Raw genomic sequence first — 18,512 nt, 5'->3', positions numbered from 1 at the left:
AAAAAAACCATAAAATTCAAGAATTAACATTAGAAAAATTGGTCTGCATAGAATTGTAGTGATTTATGCTAGATTGCTAGACTATTGTCTTTATTTTACATAGAATCACAGAATAGTTTGGATTGGAAGGGACCTTTAAGACCATCTAGTTCTCACCCTGCTGCCATGGGCACTAGACAAGGTTACTCAGAGCCCCATCCAGCCTGGCCTTGAACACTTCAAGTGATGGGGCATCCACAACTTCGCTGACTAAACATTGTTATTGTGAGTTCTTACTCTTTACTTCATTCTCAATTCAGACTTGATCCAAACTTACTTGTTGCCTAAGGCTGAATGAAGAGCCATCTGTGCCTCCAGTGTGTTTATTTCCTCTGTAACCAAAATAAAATGCAAGCACGAATCTCTGGACTTTTCCTTATTAACTATTTCTAACAGCTTATGGTACAGAATTTTTTGTGCATACAAGATATTGTTAGGCTGCATAGTGCAATCTTAGCGTAGAACAGAAATTCACAGCACAAGGAGTGAAGGCCTTCACAACTTTCGAGGCTCCTAATGAGTGTCTTCATGTGCAAAGCACTGCAAAGAGCGTGAATTCATAGGGAGATGTGTTCTGCCTGACAACATAAAGAATGAGTACCCATGAAGCTTGCTCCTGCAAGGACTATAACCAGGTGTATTTGAAGGATATTATTCAAATGCTGCACAATGCAGGTAAAAAAACAGTAAACAAATGTTCTACACTCCTGTGACACCAGTTGTCTTAACTTTACTCTGTTTAGCTATCTCTGTGTATCATAGTGGCACTCAGCAGGTTCAATTGGTCTAAAGAAAAGGAAGTTAAAAGCAAACCCGTGTACAACTGAGGATGAAGAGTGAGACACTTTTTCCCTCCTTGAAACTCTGAAGGACACTCAGTGATGATGAATACACCTTCCACTTTATGAAGGTTTTTTCTTTTTTCAGGTCCCCTCCCTTCAAATGTGTTGCTAAGCTTTTTCTTCTCCAGTCGTCATGTTCCAAGGATCCAAATGAGTCTCACTGAAGCTCTCAAACTGCTGCTTGTTTTTACCAGTCCTGCTGCGCTCATGTTCCAAGGATCCAAATGAGTCTCACTGAAACTCTCAAACTGCTACTTGTTTTTACCAGTCCTGCTGTGCTGCAGCAGGGATTACTGTAACATGCATATATCAAACCAGGAGTCCCGTGGAAAGGAAATATCTATGGACAGATTCTTGGTAGATGTTTCAGAGATGCTTATTTCTCCAGCCGCATGGCCGGGGCTCTGCCCAGGAGCTGAGGCAATCACGGGACCCGAGGGTCCTTCTGCCCGCGCAGGGAACACAAAACAACCAATGGGGAATGAGGCTGACCAGGGGCAGGGAAACCCCGTGCCTCCCCCCAGGGCCCCTCTCCCAGGGCTACATGGCAGGGGGAGGAGACCCCAACACTGGTGCACACAGATGAATTAAATCCTCATTTCTTGAGCCTGAATTCAGCCTTTCTGAAGTAGACTTAAGCTTTTCTTTGGTAGCCTGGAAGCAAACAAATTTTCTCGGTTTATACTGGTAAGAATATAATTCTGCTTTTGGTCATTGCAATTTAATTGCTATTTAATAGACCCAAATGTGATTTTTTTTCCTAGGGTAACTCACTTGTGCTTTTCCTTCCCATTTGTTTCATTAATAGGGCCGACCACATCTTCAAGGAATATTGTTAAAGCCCAGTACATTTTTTTACCTTCATGACCTGAATTACATATCTTCATAATGACCACTTATATTTATTCAGACAAGTAGAGTTGGACTTTGGTGCTGCTGAGTTCTCTCTACTTTTCTGCTGAGTTCTCTGTTAACTTTTCAGTTCAGCCACCCGTTGTGTCTTTAGTAGAGATGTTAGAATGAAAACAAAGACAGTGACAATCATCTTGCTGGGCAAGAAACATCTTATAACATCTCAACCATCTACCTGACTGTTTAAATACTATTTATAATACAGCCCATGGTCTTTTTCTGATTTACACACTCCTCCTGCCAAATATTAGGAGGGGAAGTTATAAAGAGGAGTAGCTGAAAACATAATCCATCTGAAACAGAGTATTTTCCCTTTGATTTGGCAATTTTTTTTCTTTTTTTTTTCTTCCTTATAAATGTTTCAAGAGACAGTGAATTATTTATTTTAAAGAGACCCTAATTCAAGGTTATGCCAATGAAACAACTGTCGTCCTCTTTGATTTAGATGTTCCAATCTTTCCCTTACGCAAAGACTGTGTTGGCTTCATTTCCTTTATAAATAATCTTGCTCCCAGAGCTACCAGCAAACTGACTCACAGTTTGTGTGGTTTCACTAGCAGGTAAGTGGAGGTTTACTAAATATATCTAATGTCAGAAAGCCTCCTTGGAGAAATTAGTGAAATATGCAATGTTATTGTGGAAGGGAGTGCCATATTTCTAGTGTTCCCTAAAATCTTTCATCTCACAGTCATTCTTCTTTAAAGGAAAATTCTGGCAGGGATTTTATGCCTCTTACATGAAGACTGAGTAAGATTTTCCTCTTTGCCAATGGAAGAAGTTAACTTATACAGTAGGAAAACTTCTACTGAAATGTTTCTTATCTTTTGTATACTGTTTTTCCTGCTTCATCTATTTTTTTCTCTGCATCAGACAGAGGCCACACAACCCTCAGAGACTTTCTAGCTCGTCATCAATGAGTCTTCTTCTGGATCTGGACTGGGAATTATCTAAGGAGGGCTACTCCTGCCAGGTACGGTTTTGTTGTGTTCACTCTGCTCAGGGAAATCAAATTCTGTTCTCACTTGCTCAAGTGCAAATATTGAATAATTCCATTGATCTACCTGACAGTTACAGATTTCTCAGATGGCTGTGTGGTTTGGTGCACTCTATTGCCAATATTTTTAGATAGTTAATCCTGTGTCAGTCTGCAGCACGCAACAGAGGAAGGCAGAGGACAGCACCAATCTCTGCCTTGAAGCAGATAACCACAAATTAGGGCAGAATAAATGCCTCTATTTAACACATGTTGTTGTAGATACCTGAACTGATTGTTTATCCTTTGAATTTCCCTGTCAATTATTTCAGACCAGAAGCAGAAGCCAAATTTCACCACATGCACACACACATACCCCCATAGATACATGTAATTCCGTGATACCTGAGCAGAAGTGGAAATACCTGTTCTGCCACAGCATCATTGTCATAGGGGTTTCACATGCTAGTGCATGGAAAAGACAAGCTAAAATGACCTAATCTGAGTATCTTCATAAATCTCCCGGCTTTGGATGACAGCACACCTTTTGCAATGAGATTGTGTCTACTTCTACCTGTAGAAGAAGCCACGGTAGCTCTGAATGCCAACATGTAACCAGACTAAAGCTTTGTGTTGCCACTACTCCAAATGCTAGCAGATTTTTACAGGCTTGGAGAATTTAGATTTAAGTCCTTCCACACTTGTTTTTTTATTCATTCTCCCTCCCAGGCATATGGAATGAAGATGGCTATGAAAAAAACAAATCTAAAAGAGGTATTTTCTTCACTTTGCCCCCATTCTACAGGCTTCCCAGAGAAAATAATCATCTATTGAATTCACCTTTTAATCATTGTCTTTTCACTATTTTTACTTTTTAGCATAAATAGATGTAAATATATTTGTTCAGTGGCAAAACAAAAAGCACAATGGCACTTTTAAGTAGCTCTCAGGAAAGAAGATGCTGTATCTTTGATGCATGGTTTTTTTTTCAATAAGACACAACTAATATGTACCATAAGATAATGCACTTAAACAGCAGGTGACATGCTATAAATCCACACCCTTGTTTTCTGTAATTTAAAAATATTAAATATTATTCTAATGATACCATCTACTTTGACTATTATTTTGTTTGCAACTACTGGAGCAGACACAGCCAGAGAAAAAGATGAATGGCTCCTTACAGAACACCTAGGAGTGCTTCCTTCTTTAGAGCAGAAACACAGGACTTCTTTTTCAAGAAATGGTTAATGCTTTTCTGTAAAGGAGATTTTCTTGATGCTTGTTGATAGCATTTTTGTGATGGCATTATTAATGGCAAACAATGATTTACTGGAAAGTATAAGAACAGAGCAATGGCCTCCAGAAATGTCACTTGAAGGCCTCTTGATTGATTTTACAATGATCCCAAAGAACTGTTTGCCCTGTGTTCAAATCCAATGTCATTTTTCATACCTTGTAGAAAGTTACAGCTATGTATAGGCTAAAAATTAATTTATTCTGGAAACAAATAGGAAATAATAGTGTAATAAAAACCAACTACAAAGTCTGGGGCACAATAACTAGTGTTTCAAAGAAACATGAATCTTTCCACGACAATCTTAATAGAGAAACATGTATTTAGTAGGCATTGATCACTGTAGCTTGTCACCAAGTCACTCCAATGGCTTGAGACTGATCTGAGGGTGAAGGATGTGACCAAAGGTTATAAGTACATTACTTCCAAAGCAGTTACCTGCATCAGGCACAGAAAGCTTGGTTTAGTTTTGGTTTGTTTTTCTTTTCCTTAGGTAGATTATGTTGTTAAAAACTGCAATTGACTAATAATTATATTTCTTAGTGTATCACAACAGCTATATTTCTTAATGTACCTCAACTTTACAAAGCAACAGAAGCTTTGCAGAGAGTGAGGTTCCACGTTTCAGAAAAAACCAGCTCTCATGATCACACATACTGTGCAGCAGAGACGGGGAAACCTTCACTGCATTTCGCTCCCTTCCCTGACAGCTCTGCATTAAACAACTTGCAGAAGTTCCCCTTCCCCAGGGCACAGTGTGCTGTCTGCACTGGTGGGAAGGCTGCTCTGAAGTGCAACTACTGAAAAAGGAAGCAAATTGCATTAATGAATTTATAGCCCTCGATTTTGTACAGGTCCTAGTTTAATCTCTAGAGGTTACTCGTTTTCAATAAATTGTCCACACACTTGATAAGAAGAAGATTATTTCACTAATGACTTTGTGAAATAAAGTCCACTAATGACTTTGTGGATATTCTGTGTTTATGTCTTGTGACAAAACAACAGTCTTTATATAACCACCAACAATTTATGCAGCTTTTTTTGGTTCCAGGTACTTCAGATAACAGCATAGGTTACAGTCTCAGAAATTGTATGTGAAAAGTGATACTGCCACAAGGAGTTAATCAATTAGAAAATGCTTCCTGGATTTTCAGCTTTAATTTCTTTTTCTCTCTGCCTTTTTAATGGTTCTTGCCATTTCATTCACAAACATCTTAAATAATTCCTTTTCCTCTCTGCTGCTGCAAGGATTTATTTTATTAAGGACATTAAGAACTCAGTCCATCTTTCTTTAATCCTTTTTACTTTTCCTGCTTCCAGTATCTTTCCTGAAACACCCAGAGCTATGCATGTTTTGAATGAAGCTACACTCACATCATAGAGACAGAAGGAGTCCTGGCCAGTTAGTTTCTGCATAGCTTAGATGCTTTATTGCAATTTTATTTTTTTGGCAACAAAATCATGTCATAGTGAATACACCTAACCTTAAATACAAATACGAAAATCTTTCCTGGTTTTTCCTTATTCATAAAACAAACACATAATTGTGTTACCTTGGTGCTGATCTTATGGGAAAAAGAAAGAGAAGTACCCATAAGAAGTAAACCAAACTTCCAAATTTTTTTCAGCTGTAATCTTTGCAAGACCTCCAGTCTGTTCAGCTTATGATTTGGTCAGAAAATGCTTTTATGCAGTTTTCAAAGTCAGGAAAAAAAAATTCTCTTCAACATATACAGATATATCTTACATTTAAAATTTCAGCAAGTATGACTTGCACCTTAATTTCACTCTAGAAATGCTTTTTATGAGAAAGTCACAATTGTAATCATGTGAGTGAAATTTTCTTAGTAGTTAGCCCAATTGGTATATGTTCAGCTTTAGATACAATATTTTTTTTCTGCATTTAGCTAGTATACATATACACTTCCCTTTTTTGGTCTTTTTTTGCTTTTTTCTTCAAAATGTGCCATCTCTATCAGTGCAAAGTTATTTCTAAGAAAGTTGTGATGTTGAAATCATATGGGACATATACTCATTATTCTGGTGCAGTAAATCACCAAGATCCATGGCAGTGAACACCGTTATACAAAAGACATTTATCTAGGTCTGATGACGGGTCCTGAACTCAAGATTAGGAAACACAATGTTATATAATGTCCACTCATGTGAAGAATCAGAATAGCAGTAATCAGTCATTAATACCGGGCTAACACTATTTTCTTGAACACTAGAGGGAGATCAAAGCAAAAGAATAAATTGCCTAATACAGCATGGATACTAATTGCAGTTGTTAAAAAAATTTCAAAAGATTATGTGATAAAGATCCAGGTATCACAGTATCTTAATTTTTCCTCACTGTTCTCACATACCCTTATTTGATATTGTTTTACCTACACTGTCATTTTAAAAAAGAAAAGAAAAAAAGATAAAAATACTTAGAAAGAAAAGGATTATATCAAAGCCACCATTACTATATTCTGTATTGAAGTGGTTTTTCATACAAAATGTGTTTACTTTGATGAGAAGATTCAGGTTCTAGCAACTGAACAATGAAACGTGACCACACAGTACTTTTTTCTAGCTGTCCCTACAGCAGTAAGCAGGGAAAACTCATGTTTCTGAAAGACCTTCCCTGGAAAGAGATCTTTCTGTTCCATCTCAATGCCAGCAACTGAGACCATTCACATTAAGAGGAGGATGGAAATTAATGCTGTCACTCTTTTGCGCTCCCAGCCACTGTTTTGTTCAGTGTCTACTGAACAAAGTTGTTAACATAAAATGCCTATTTTAAAATATAGACTTTCTTGGTTTTTTATGAAAGAAAGTATCTAATGCGCACCCTTTAGCCATCTCAGTTACTGATGGGAGGTAACAATGCTTTCAGGAGGATTCCCAAATAAAGGAACAATACTTAGACAATATTGAAGAACTGTGCTGCCACTAAATTTTAGCAACTTTCTTGAATGCTTCCTATACCGTTTGGGTCTGCTTAATAAGTGGTGAGAGATTTAAAATCGAGGTCATCTGAGGAAACTAGTTCCTTCAATAGTTTAACAAATACAGCTGAGGATGTTTCACTTATGATCTGCTACTGTTCCTCAAGCAGGCAGGTTTCTGTTTGGAGTATTTTTGTACGGGCCATGCTGAGGTACCTTAAGCATGGCCAACCTAGCAGTGAGTGAGATATTTTCAGTACTTGGAGACAGACAGAAAGCTGCAGGAAGTAGAGACTCTGACCCTTAGGAGTATGTATATTTTAGAGTAATTCCTCTGACACAGTTACTTCTAATGACTCTAAAGAACCATACAATGGGCAGGGCAAGGCAGAATCAGGCTTGATGTGTTTTTTCACTTACTTGCTTGTTCCGGGTTAAGCCAGGCTGGCAGACAAAAAGAAATGCTAATTAGCATGCGTAAGGATCATGCTGTCCTCCTAACTCACCTGCCTGTAACAGGTCCAGTCCTTCTTGTCCCCATGAAAGCCATTGCCTCCCTACTAAATACAAAAAAAAAAAACGAAAAAAATGGTTGCCATTTTTCTTGTTCCTTAGCTTTAAAAATTAAGCCTCCACATCCACGTTTTTGACTGGCTTGTTTCCTTCCTAAATGTCTGGTGCACCCAGAAAAGCTAGAAACAAGGGAAAAGGTATTTGTCCATAGTTTTTTGTCAAATGTATTTTGATACAAAACTGTAACAGCTTGAACATGAGTGACCGAAAAAATACATCGCTCCCATCCGTGGGACTTTGGCTGCTGGCATTTTCAGACAAAGAACGTCATTCTAAGCAGCACCAGACCACATAACCGGTCACACACAGCTTCTCCAACCACCTCACAAGGGATTCATGTTCCACTAGGGCAAGGTTTTAAAAGGGGAACCAAACTGAACAGATTACCAGGTGTGCCAATGATAAAGCTTTGGACTTAGCTAGAGATAATGACAATAGAAGCAACTGCTAATACATTGGAGACTTTTGGGGATTGAGGAAAGGTTATGGCATTTCTAGTGACAAATAAGCACCTCTGTATATACTGAGTGGGTTATGAAATATCCCAAACCACTTACTCTGTTCCCTTCCTTCTAAATTACATTTTTCAGAAAATTTAGATACATTCACATATTCCATGGTTCTGGAAAGAAATCATTGCAAATACATAATTGGCTCATTATCACAGCTGTTTTATGCAGCCCTAAAGCTAAAGAGACTACTCAGTACCCTTTCAGGTTTTATTTACTGACAGCTATTTAGAGAGTAAATATATATTGGGGTCTCTATGATAAAGGGAAGCTATTTGCTTTGCTATTAAAACAACAACAGATGCAAATAAAGCTCTGGGAAATTATACAGCATTTAAGGTTCATAATTTTTAACTATTTCTTTTCATTATAGTTCACAGCTGAAATTACTTTCATTGCTATTGCAGCTGACCTAGCCAGTTTCTTTAATATTTTGGGATTGAGGGAAATGTGTTGTTTATTTATTCAGTGAATTAAGTTTTCATCCAATTAAAAAAAAATAAAGCAAGAGCAGACCTATTGTTCCCAGACCTTTCAGATGCTAAGCTGTTGTATTTCTACTGCAGAGAAATTTGTATTTTAGTTATCAGTAGGCACAGGGCACACAGGAGAGAGTTATGGTTTGTGCCCCAGGCTAATGGTCTGGAGTACTGAGAGTTCCCAGCATCCACAAGGGTATTCTCAGCCTTACCACAGCTGAAGCGCTGGGGCTGGCTTTTAGCTGTGTAATACAAACCAGCACAAACACACTTTCAAAGTGACAAGAGTGTCGTAAGGAGCCACGCCATAATCATGGTGATTACAGTTGTCAGATAATCTGGTTTTGATTTGTTTCCTAAGTTTGTACAATATTGTCAGTATAGTTTCTGGTCCTGGCTTCCATTCTCTCAGTTTGCTGCTTCATCTTCCTTTAGATAGCTACCAATCGAAAAGAAATTGATGATAGTACTACAAATATATGCCTTTTTAGTACTGCCATCAGCTCACTGCCCATTATACCAGCTTGGGAGACTGCCTCCTGCTAGATAAATAATGTTTCTGAATATCCAGTGTTAATGAGCTGTTGATTTCTCCATCCAGGACCTAACTTAAACAAGGATGGGTTGAATTTTTTGCAGTATGTTATACAGCTACATTTGCAGATGTGTTTCAGATTTTAAGTCTTTCATTGCCATTCATTGTTTTTTGACTGTTTTACATTTCTTGCTACAGTCAGGCAGACTTATTCTTAGACCATGAATAACCTCAAAAAAGGTAAAATCCAAATAATTCAGCTATTGACAGGAAAATCAGAATTGTCCTATATGTCAATTTCTTTTTTAATTGTTATGTTTTATTTTTAATAGTTCTGAAATCTACACACTAGCTGGGAAAGGTTGGCTTTGCAGGTACCTGCAAAAGATAAATCTGAGATATTTCAGAGGGTGAGGGGCATGGACCCTTTATCTGCACAGTACAATGACAAAGAAAACCATCAAGGTACTGACAGTGGAGAGGAAATCAGTTGCATCCAAACTGTCTCTGTTATTAACACAGGAGTGTAAACATTTTTTTGCCTTTTATACTTGTGCGAAATGACCTTGGCTCTAATTTCTGTAGACAGTAGAAATATGCACCCAAGCTTCAAGGTGTCTTCTTTTCACATTAGCTTTTAGGACACTGTTAAGATGCAATTATTGAAAGATGCCTCTGCCCGAGTGAAGGTGAAGACAAGACCATGTGCCAAAGCCAATGTTGCAGATTTTATTTAACAGTATATATGAGGCAGAGAGATAGAAAGAAAGAAAAGGGGGAGGAGGGAAGAGAGAGGGAGATCAAGCAAAAGGCCATCACCACCCATGGATCCACTGGTGTCCTGTTGGTCCTTCTTCACCCTGGGCTTCTTGGTGCTGGAGGTCCCAGGGTTGTTCTTCTGAGGGTACCACTGATGTTACTCACCATGTTCACAACAGCTTTACCTCCCACATGTAGTCTGTCTGTTCCTACACTGCTTAGAACCGCTAAACTACATCATGCATGCTACCTGGTAAATGTGTAGCAGTGAAAAGAATCCTGTAACTGTAGAACTTACTGCAGATGTATGACATAATGTCTATTGTGCAGATGAAGCACTGGATTTGTGACCCATGCAAAACACTGTCTCCATAGATATTTCCGTCTGGGATGTCTGAGATTGAAATAAGACCGTGCACCACACTGAAGCATCAGAAATGAGATAATTGGCAAGATCTTTGATGGAACCCTAATAGTATAGCATGCAATAGTCATGTGCACATACTGAAATGAGAATCTCTGAAACAAGGTGGTCTTTTTCTGGCTTTCTATTAATTGATGGAAAACAACATTAAGTGATGTAATTATTCAGTTTACTGTAAATACACCAAAGCCGCTATAAGTTCTTACCAAACTTAATACAAAATTACTGTAAAATTATAAGTAGCAGATGCAATATACCATGTCATTCATAATATCATGTATTTTCAGTGAAGGAAACTATGTTTTTCAGGTAGATTATTTCAGCAATACAACTATATCAGCAAAGATGCATTCTTGAAGAACAGTTTTGAGAAAACAGCAACTTAATAAACGTTTGCCAGCTGATTCTCCTGTTTAAATCCTATCTAAATGAAGTTTTGTCTGAAGTGTCTGTGCTGACTACCTATAAAGAGTGAAACTTTTTAACAGAGTGCTAGATTAGATATCATAAAACTTAACCGTGACAGTAGCTCCAGGTGAGAATAGGAAAAACATACCATTACAAAGACATTGTCAAGTTTCTTATTCTTAGTAACTCCTTCCTTCACACACTGACAGATGTTGACCTAATTATCTTTGGGAATGTTCATGTATGCTGCAGTGCAATACAGTTTGTTTTGTCCACTACACAGCCTGTGTTTTCAGATATGTATGGGTACTCTCTTTCGTTGAATTCATGAGAGCAGGTGTTCCAAGTCTTGTTTGTATACAAAATAATTAGAACTTTTGACTTCTCCCATTGAAACAGTAACAGTGTGTTATAGTATTCAGCAGCCCCGATTATGAACAAACGGCCAAAGGAATTTCAAGACTTACGGATATGAAAGTGTAAAAGAAAGCTGGTTTAAACTTAAAAACAGAGGGATAATCATGAAATTATAGACTCATTTAGGCTGGAAAGGACCTTTAAGATCATTGAGTTCAACCATTAACCCAGCACTGCCAAGTCCACCACTAAACCATGTTCCTAAGTGTCACATCCAAACCACTTAAATACCTCATGGGATGGTGACTCACCCACTTCTCTGGACAGCCTGATCCAGTGCTTGACAACCCTTTCAGTGAAAATATAGCTTTTTAAAGGGGATTTTCTAAATACCAGAACTGCATCTGCATTTCCCAAGATTGGCTATAAAGATGAGAAGAAAAAGTCTTTCTTATCGTTTATGGGTTGTATTCAGGCTAAACTAATATCATATCAATTTATACATTAATGAAAAGAGTAAAAATCTATTCCTTCGGAAAGATTCCTATGTGCTTGGATATAGTTTAGATCAGGACTATTATGGGGAAAAGAAAACACCATCTTGGTGCTGTAATCAACATTTGGGGTTTTAGATAGTTTTAAAATACAGACAAGAAATTTTGTACTTTGGATCTTAGAAATATATTCATTAAATCAAAAGACAGTTTCAATTTAAATGAAAAGGAAGCCTCTCACCAGTATCTAACATGCCTCTAAATACATCAATATTTACAAATGTTCACATCTAAATTGAGGGCATTTCATTACACCATCAACAGTGTGGAGGTAAACATGTTACTGCTCTGGACATGAGTTTGTCTTGGCTTTAGTCTTATTTGTGTCTAATAATACTGAACATGTTATGAGAAATGCCAGGCTTTCTCGAAGCAAATAGCTGGGCCAGTAAAGATTCCCAGACTATTGAAGTCTGTCAGATCAATTCCAGTAAATGTGGGGCGCCCACTGGTAAAGAAAACTACACATATTTTTAAAACTACTTTGAAGCTAAAAGAGAATTTACATTTCGATTTTTTCTAAGGCTCTGTGAAGCCTTGAACAGTTCTTATTTCATCCAACACAATTGTGTTTCTGTATGGTGATTATTCATGTGCTTTAAACTGCAATAGATGATACTTTAAATGTCTGTTTTTACCTCATCTATGTGGTCAATTTCTTCTTGATATTTATGTTTCTACGTGTTTTATTGTAGGAGACATTCCAAACATTTCAGTTAAGTCTTAAAATTGCTCCAGATAAAGGAGAAAGCCTTGATCAAAAGAAGGTCAGCTTCAGAATAAAGCCAAACCTGAAAAAGAAGCAACCCAGGCTCTTTCCACGACCAGAAGAATGAGCACTGAGAGACCTTCCAACTTAATCAAACACCCAGGGCAGACCAGCATTCCATCCCTCGAAAACATAAGTGATTTTTCATTAAATATCACTGACTGCACCCAGGTTGTCGTGCCAGAGGAAGTTTTTTTCACTGTTGCTGCCGCTGGGATACTGGAAAATCTACTTATCCTTATTGCTGTTGTTAGAAATAAGAATTTACACTTGCCCATGTACTTCTTCATTTGCAGTTTAGCCATTTCAGACATGTTAGGTAGCTTGTACAAAACCCTGGAGAACATCTTTATCATCTTGTGTAAAATGGGATACCTGACACGTCATGGAGACTTTGAGAAAAAACTGGATGATGCCATGGATTCCATGTTCATTCTGTCTTTGCTGGGGTCTATTTTCAGCTTGCTAGCTATCGCAGCAGATAGATACATCACTATCTTCTATGCTTTGCGGTACCACAATATCATGACATTGAGGAGGGCCTTGGTTATCCTGGCAATCATTTGGACGTTCTGTGCCGGCAGCAGCATTGCCATTGCCCTCTTCTCCTATGAAGCAGCAACAGTCATTCCTTTCACCATCCTGTTCCCTCTGATGATGTTTTTCATACTGTGCCTCTATGTCCACATGTTCCTCCTGGCTCGATCTCACGCCAAAAAGATCGCCTCACTGCCCACCAGCACAGTCCATCACAGAACTAACATGAAAGGAGCAATTACACTGACTATTTTTCTTGGAGTTTTCCTTTGCTGTTGGGCTCCCTTTGTTCTCCACATCCTCTTAGCAAGGTTTTGCCCACATAACCCTTACTGTGCCTGCTACATGTCCATTTTCCACGTGAATGGAACACTCATAATGTGCAATGCCATCATCAACCCTATGATTTTTGCATTCCGGAGCCCAGAATTGCGAAGTACATTTAAGAAGATGTTCTACTGTTCCAGGTCAAACTGGAACTGGTAAACAGTTCATCAAAAATGAAGATTATAGAAGCACTTATGGAGCGCTGTGCATGATCAGTGTGCAGAGTTAAAAATACCACCAATCAGACCCAAAGTAATACTATGCTTGCAGTATACTGCCAATGATTTTTCAGAGGGCTATCAAATAATGGATAAAAACTAAGTAAGCACACAAATCTTTGTCAATGAGACCTCAAAACTACGCTAATTCTGCTGATAATTTTCATGCAAGGAAAAAAAAAAGAAAACTGTCTTAATTATCTTTTGCTATTTCACAAAAATTCAAACTAAATCTGCATCATGTTCCCTTACCCCAGAGATGAGCCAACTCATTTTGTACCAATAATTTCAATTCAATGCATATATTACTTAAAAATTCTGTTGTTTAAATTGCAATGAAGTTATCATTTGTTTCTAAACTGCACATTTGTATAAACGTCTACAATTAAGTAGAAAACATGGGCATGTAACTTTACTGAAAAAGTGAACTCATGACTCTTCTTTAACATCTATCTCCTCAAAATCATGCAATTAGTGATCTCTAAGTTTCAAAAACCATTTTTGGAGTGCAAGCCCAAAAGAATAGAATATTTTGATTTAAAAGCTAGTTTTAGCCACTGAAGAGTTATTTCAAATATAAAGTTGTCATGCCAGCAAAGACAGGTTTTAAATTTTAAAACCTCTAAGCCAAGTCTGGACTAGCAAAGGGAATTGCTGAGCTCGTCAGTGCCAGTTCTCTTCAATAAAATAATAAGCTCCACAGATACTAAAAGCACTTTGATTCACCATGACATGCTACAAAACAGAATTCAAAAAACATGATACCAGAGACAAAATTCAAACACTTCCAAGGAAGTCAACCACCTGGGTAAGAAAGCAGCTAGCCAGTCTGGAAGGATGCTACAATGCAGGTTGTAATTTATAAACCCTTGCGAGAAAACTTTGAATTGTTTCTGCCAAAATAATACAGAACTCACAAAACTTTGAGGCAGAATAGTTTTCAGCATCAAAACATCCTGAAGCAGTCCAGAGCATATGGTGAGGAATTGACCTCACAATAATTCAGGGAAGTCATTCAGCTGTGCCAGAGAGTAGTAAGAGAATTTCAAGACTAAGGAATATGGACAAAACATATGAATTCAGGTAGACTTGGGCTTACAGATGAAGTTATAAGGGGCAATAAACCTGAAAGTCTCTACAGAACTAAGTAAAGAAAACAAAGTAGAAAAGAGATACTGAAGTGAAAATTATTCAAACCTGTGCATTTATTGCAAAAAACAGTTTCATCTATAAAATGCAAGCTCAGAAGGGAGCTCAGGTATAATCACACATTTTATTTTAATAAGAATTTTTTCATTTCCTTTGAAAAGCAGAATAAATGTGAAACTGCACAGCAAGAAATTACTGTTAGACTTGGGGAAAAAAAAAGAAAAAAATGTACAGTATTAAAGAAAAGCCAAAACAAAACATCTACAGTACTGCAATGCCCTGTGCACACAAATTATGAACTTGAAAATGATTAAAAATATTGGACAGAAAATTGTGATTTAGGCAGCCCTTACATTAACTCCACAGTGCATAAATTATCAACCAATCTACCTTCTCTCAAAACATTATTTTCCACCTGCTTCCCTAAAACAGACATAGTTAAGAGAGGTAAGTAGCCTCCACCAAGTTGGAAGTGACTGCATCTCGTAAGGAAGCCTACTCTAACTCTACCCATGCAAAGATTCCATGTTCACACTGAGCTGTCCAAATGTAAACGATTTGTATCATAAAATATTAACCTCATAACATCTAAACATGGAGAAATAATTATTAAAGAAAACACTCTACATTTAGCCCCACAATGAGGAACATGCAAGGGAGACTCATGTCAAAATCAAAAATTCAGCAGTAAAACATATCACTGAAATTCTGTATAAAGTCCTTTGATAAGGACTCCTCTCATGGAGACGCTGGCAATTAGGGCTTGGAAAGGTAGCCCTGTGAAAGCTGGGGGTGAACAAGGTCATGGCTACAGCAGACCTCAGGTGGTGCCACCAGCTACTGCTTTCTTCTAGCACACCAGCAAGTGGCAGCTCAGGCTGGTTCTGAGGCAGGTTGGTTAGGCCTGGCTGCCTTCGGCCCTCATCTGACTGCCCTCACCTACAGAAAAGTCTCAAGAAATGGCTGGTGCCAAATTCCCTTAAAGAGGCGGTGGTTGCTCACAGGCCCCAGGAGACAGAGCCCAGCTCCCACCCCCACACTGACATCACTTGCTTTGCAACAAGGACCTGGGCTTCTACCTTGCCAAAAAAATCCATTCCACAGCCACGTTTTTGACTGTGCTCCTCTGAGTGAGCCCTCCTTCAAGGACAGAGCAAACTGTTCTCCAGTAACCCAACATCTGCCCCCTCTTTCCCAAACTATCCCACTGCCTTTCCCAGCACCATCCCCAAGCCTCCAGTCACCACTTATCTGCAAAACCCAGAGCAGCTGTGGTTACCCAGGGTATGGACCAGCGAATTTTTTTTTCCATCTAGCTTGTTAAAACAAGTAGTCAACACCTAAGCAGAAAGATTTTGGTAGGTTTTATCCCACATTTCTTCCTTAGACTTAAAAGCATTTCTGCAGTTACTGACATTGAATCTCAGATTGCCATGAGATCCAAGCACTGTCTGGAACTGGTTCCCACCTCCTGTTACCAGAAATTAAGTGCCTGTTCTCTGTAGCCTACCTGGACTCATCTGTGGATACACTCAAATCAACACCCCAAAGTGTCTGTTGCTGTCATAATGCCTGAGCAACACCCAAACTTACAGTTCAGGATTATGTCTTTAAATTGGTGTAGCACTCGATGGCTCTTGCTGTTATATTCTGTGTCTAATACACAGACAACTAGATTGGGAAAAAGCTGCAGGGCAAAGAGTTGCAAATTATGAGAACTGCTTATTTTTCTCAATTTTTCTTTTAGAGACAACAGGATTTGCCATGCTCACTGTGCAAATTTGTAAGAAATGAAGACCCTGTGCATTTGCAATACAGCTGAAATCTGTGTCTACAATACTAGATCTCAAGCTGAGCCTCGGGGTTATGTAAGGAGTCGATATGAAATTCAAAAGACACATATAAAACTTTTCTTTCAGTTTGCACTAGTTGTGATTAAATGGAGCATTCTTTTGAAGATACTTCTTTTCTGGGAAGAAAGAGTCAGGAAGAACACAAAATATAATTGAATAAAAAATCTTCTAGAATTATTTTAATTTTTCAGTCTGCCTGCATCTCTTGCATGCTAGCAGATGGGCAAATCTCTACACATTATCTCCTAAAGTAAATTTGACTTGCATTTTAATTGTTGTGCAGTGTCCAAGCAAGTTTCTCTCTCACATACCAATGTCTCCATATATTTCCCTATAGTGCTTTTTGAACAGATTCTTTAAGCCATAATTTTTTGAAGTTCTCATTGTATTGTGAATAAGTTACTATTAAAATTCTCCCCTGATATATTAATGTATAAAAGTGAAGGCTTTTCTCAGATTTTGGGACTTTCCTTCATCTGCCCGGAAATGTTTAGAAAGCAGAATTGTACCTTAGCTTTGGGAGAAAAAAAGTTCATTTTGGATACTACCAGAAGCTAACAAGCCTGAAAGGAACATCTAGTTCCTTTCAAGCAACACTACAATCAATGTTTCATTTGGAAGTGTCCACAGAACTTCACACGCCTGTGGCAACAAAACATTTCCCAGTCACTTACTGCACAACCAAAGAAGAAAAGCTCCTCTTCTCTTTTTGCTGTTTTGAACTGAACTTCATGTTCAGGAATAAAGTGAACAAATCTGATAAAGGCACCCGGGAGAATTAATTCCACTGAAAGAGTCGGTATGCCAGTGAGAGACAAACTTGCAGTTTGATTTTGTTCACAAATTAGCAAGACAAACACCATTTATTAATGAGAAAATATATATTAGAGTTTATTTATGTGAGAAAAATCTTGTTTCAATGAATTATGGTTCGGGACAAGACTTTCAGAAAAATAGGTGTCTTTAAACTCCTATTAGCTGAACAAAATTTCAGTTTTTCAAACAAAACTAAACTCTTCAAATGATAGATTTATTCAAACAGAATTATAGCCAAGTAGGGCATGTTTTTTAATTCTCTAAAGGTAATTTCAGCAGAGAGATACCCATTGTGTCCTTATCATCCAACAGCACTTTAAGACAGCTTCATTTGAAGTGTCATTTCTCAGAAGACACAATGCTGTTGTAAGCTTCCAATTCAAAGGGATGACTTAAAGTACAATTCTGGAAAACTGAGTGTGACCAGTAATGAAAAACTTTTCATGTCCACTTGAAAGAAGTCTTCTGATGTCCTCAAGTCCCCTCACATCTATTAGACAAAATCAGACTACTGAGCTGTCACACATAATCTCATGAGTGACCATTAACTGTCAAATAATTCTGGATAACCCATCTGGAGTACAAATGCCTAGTGAGTAACTAAAATTATTTATTGCTTTCAAGAATTTTGTTGGGTTTTTACATTGAGACTATAAGATAGTTTTGTTACTCCACATTCCTTTGTTTCCTCAGCACCTTTACTCTACCATTTATTACAGTCTCAGTACCTGAACAGCTACCCCTAAACTTTGCATGAACTATCTGGATAAAGGCAGAGTCAGTCAAAAACCATTTGTGAATGAGAGGAGTTAATCCATTGGCAACTTTTCACCCTCTGACAACCTAACCAAGGATAGAGGAGATGGAGCACATGGCCCGGGTGGACACTTGTATTGACATTTCAGCTGTAGTCAGCTGTACAGAAGGGTGTCCAGTACAAACAGACAGATTGCTCTGATGGACCCCAAAAGAGTCCCATGGCCCCTGCAGTGCCCTGACTCTGACCTGGTGGCTACAAGGTCAGGCAATTAAAAACCACTTCAAAAGAGTCAGAAGTCTCTCCAGTGCCTCTGTGTCATCACACCATGAGAGCATTCAGCCCTGCAGGGAGTCTTGGTGTCAGCATAACACCATGAGGTATAATGCAGCCTCTAAAGCCAGAAAGAAATGTCTTCAGCCCCTTTAAAATCCCATCATGTAGGTTTTTCTGGCTAATTGTCTCTGACAATTTAAATTTGGTCTCAGG

The 18,512-nt window shown here is 38.2% G+C and overlaps 1 protein-coding gene across 1 annotated transcript; it reads left to right on the top strand.

The window, feature by feature from the left end:
* Nucleotides 1–2,293: 2,293 nt before the first annotated feature.
* On the top strand, nt 2,294–13,863 carry MC2R (melanocortin 2 receptor). Its single transcript, XM_008630082.2, has 3 exons — nt 2,294–2,353; nt 2,664–2,763; nt 12,293–13,863. Exon 3 carries the CDS (start codon nt 12,430–12,432, stop codon nt 13,387–13,389), a length of 960 nt encoding a protein of 319 aa, XP_008628304.1. The 5' UTR covers nt 2,294–2,353; nt 2,664–2,763; nt 12,293–12,429; the 3' UTR covers nt 13,390–13,863.
* The last annotated feature ends 4,649 nt before the right edge of the window (nt 13,864–18,512 follow it).

Source organism: Corvus brachyrhynchos, unplaced genomic scaffold (assembly GCF_000691975.1).
Source record: "Corvus brachyrhynchos isolate BGI_N302 unplaced genomic scaffold, ASM69197v1 scaffold331, whole genome shotgun sequence".
Classification (NCBI taxonomy): Eukaryota; Metazoa; Chordata; class Aves; order Passeriformes; family Corvidae; genus Corvus; species Corvus brachyrhynchos.
The sequence above is the reverse complement of the archived record's forward strand: the minus strand, read 5'-3'. Positions and strand labels throughout refer to the sequence as shown.

Bases quoted from the DNA above. Each gene is read 5' to 3' on its own strand.
- MC2R (XM_008630082.2), top strand. From the start codon at position 12,430: ATGAGCACTGAGAGACCTTCCAACTTAATCAAACACCCAGGGCAGACC.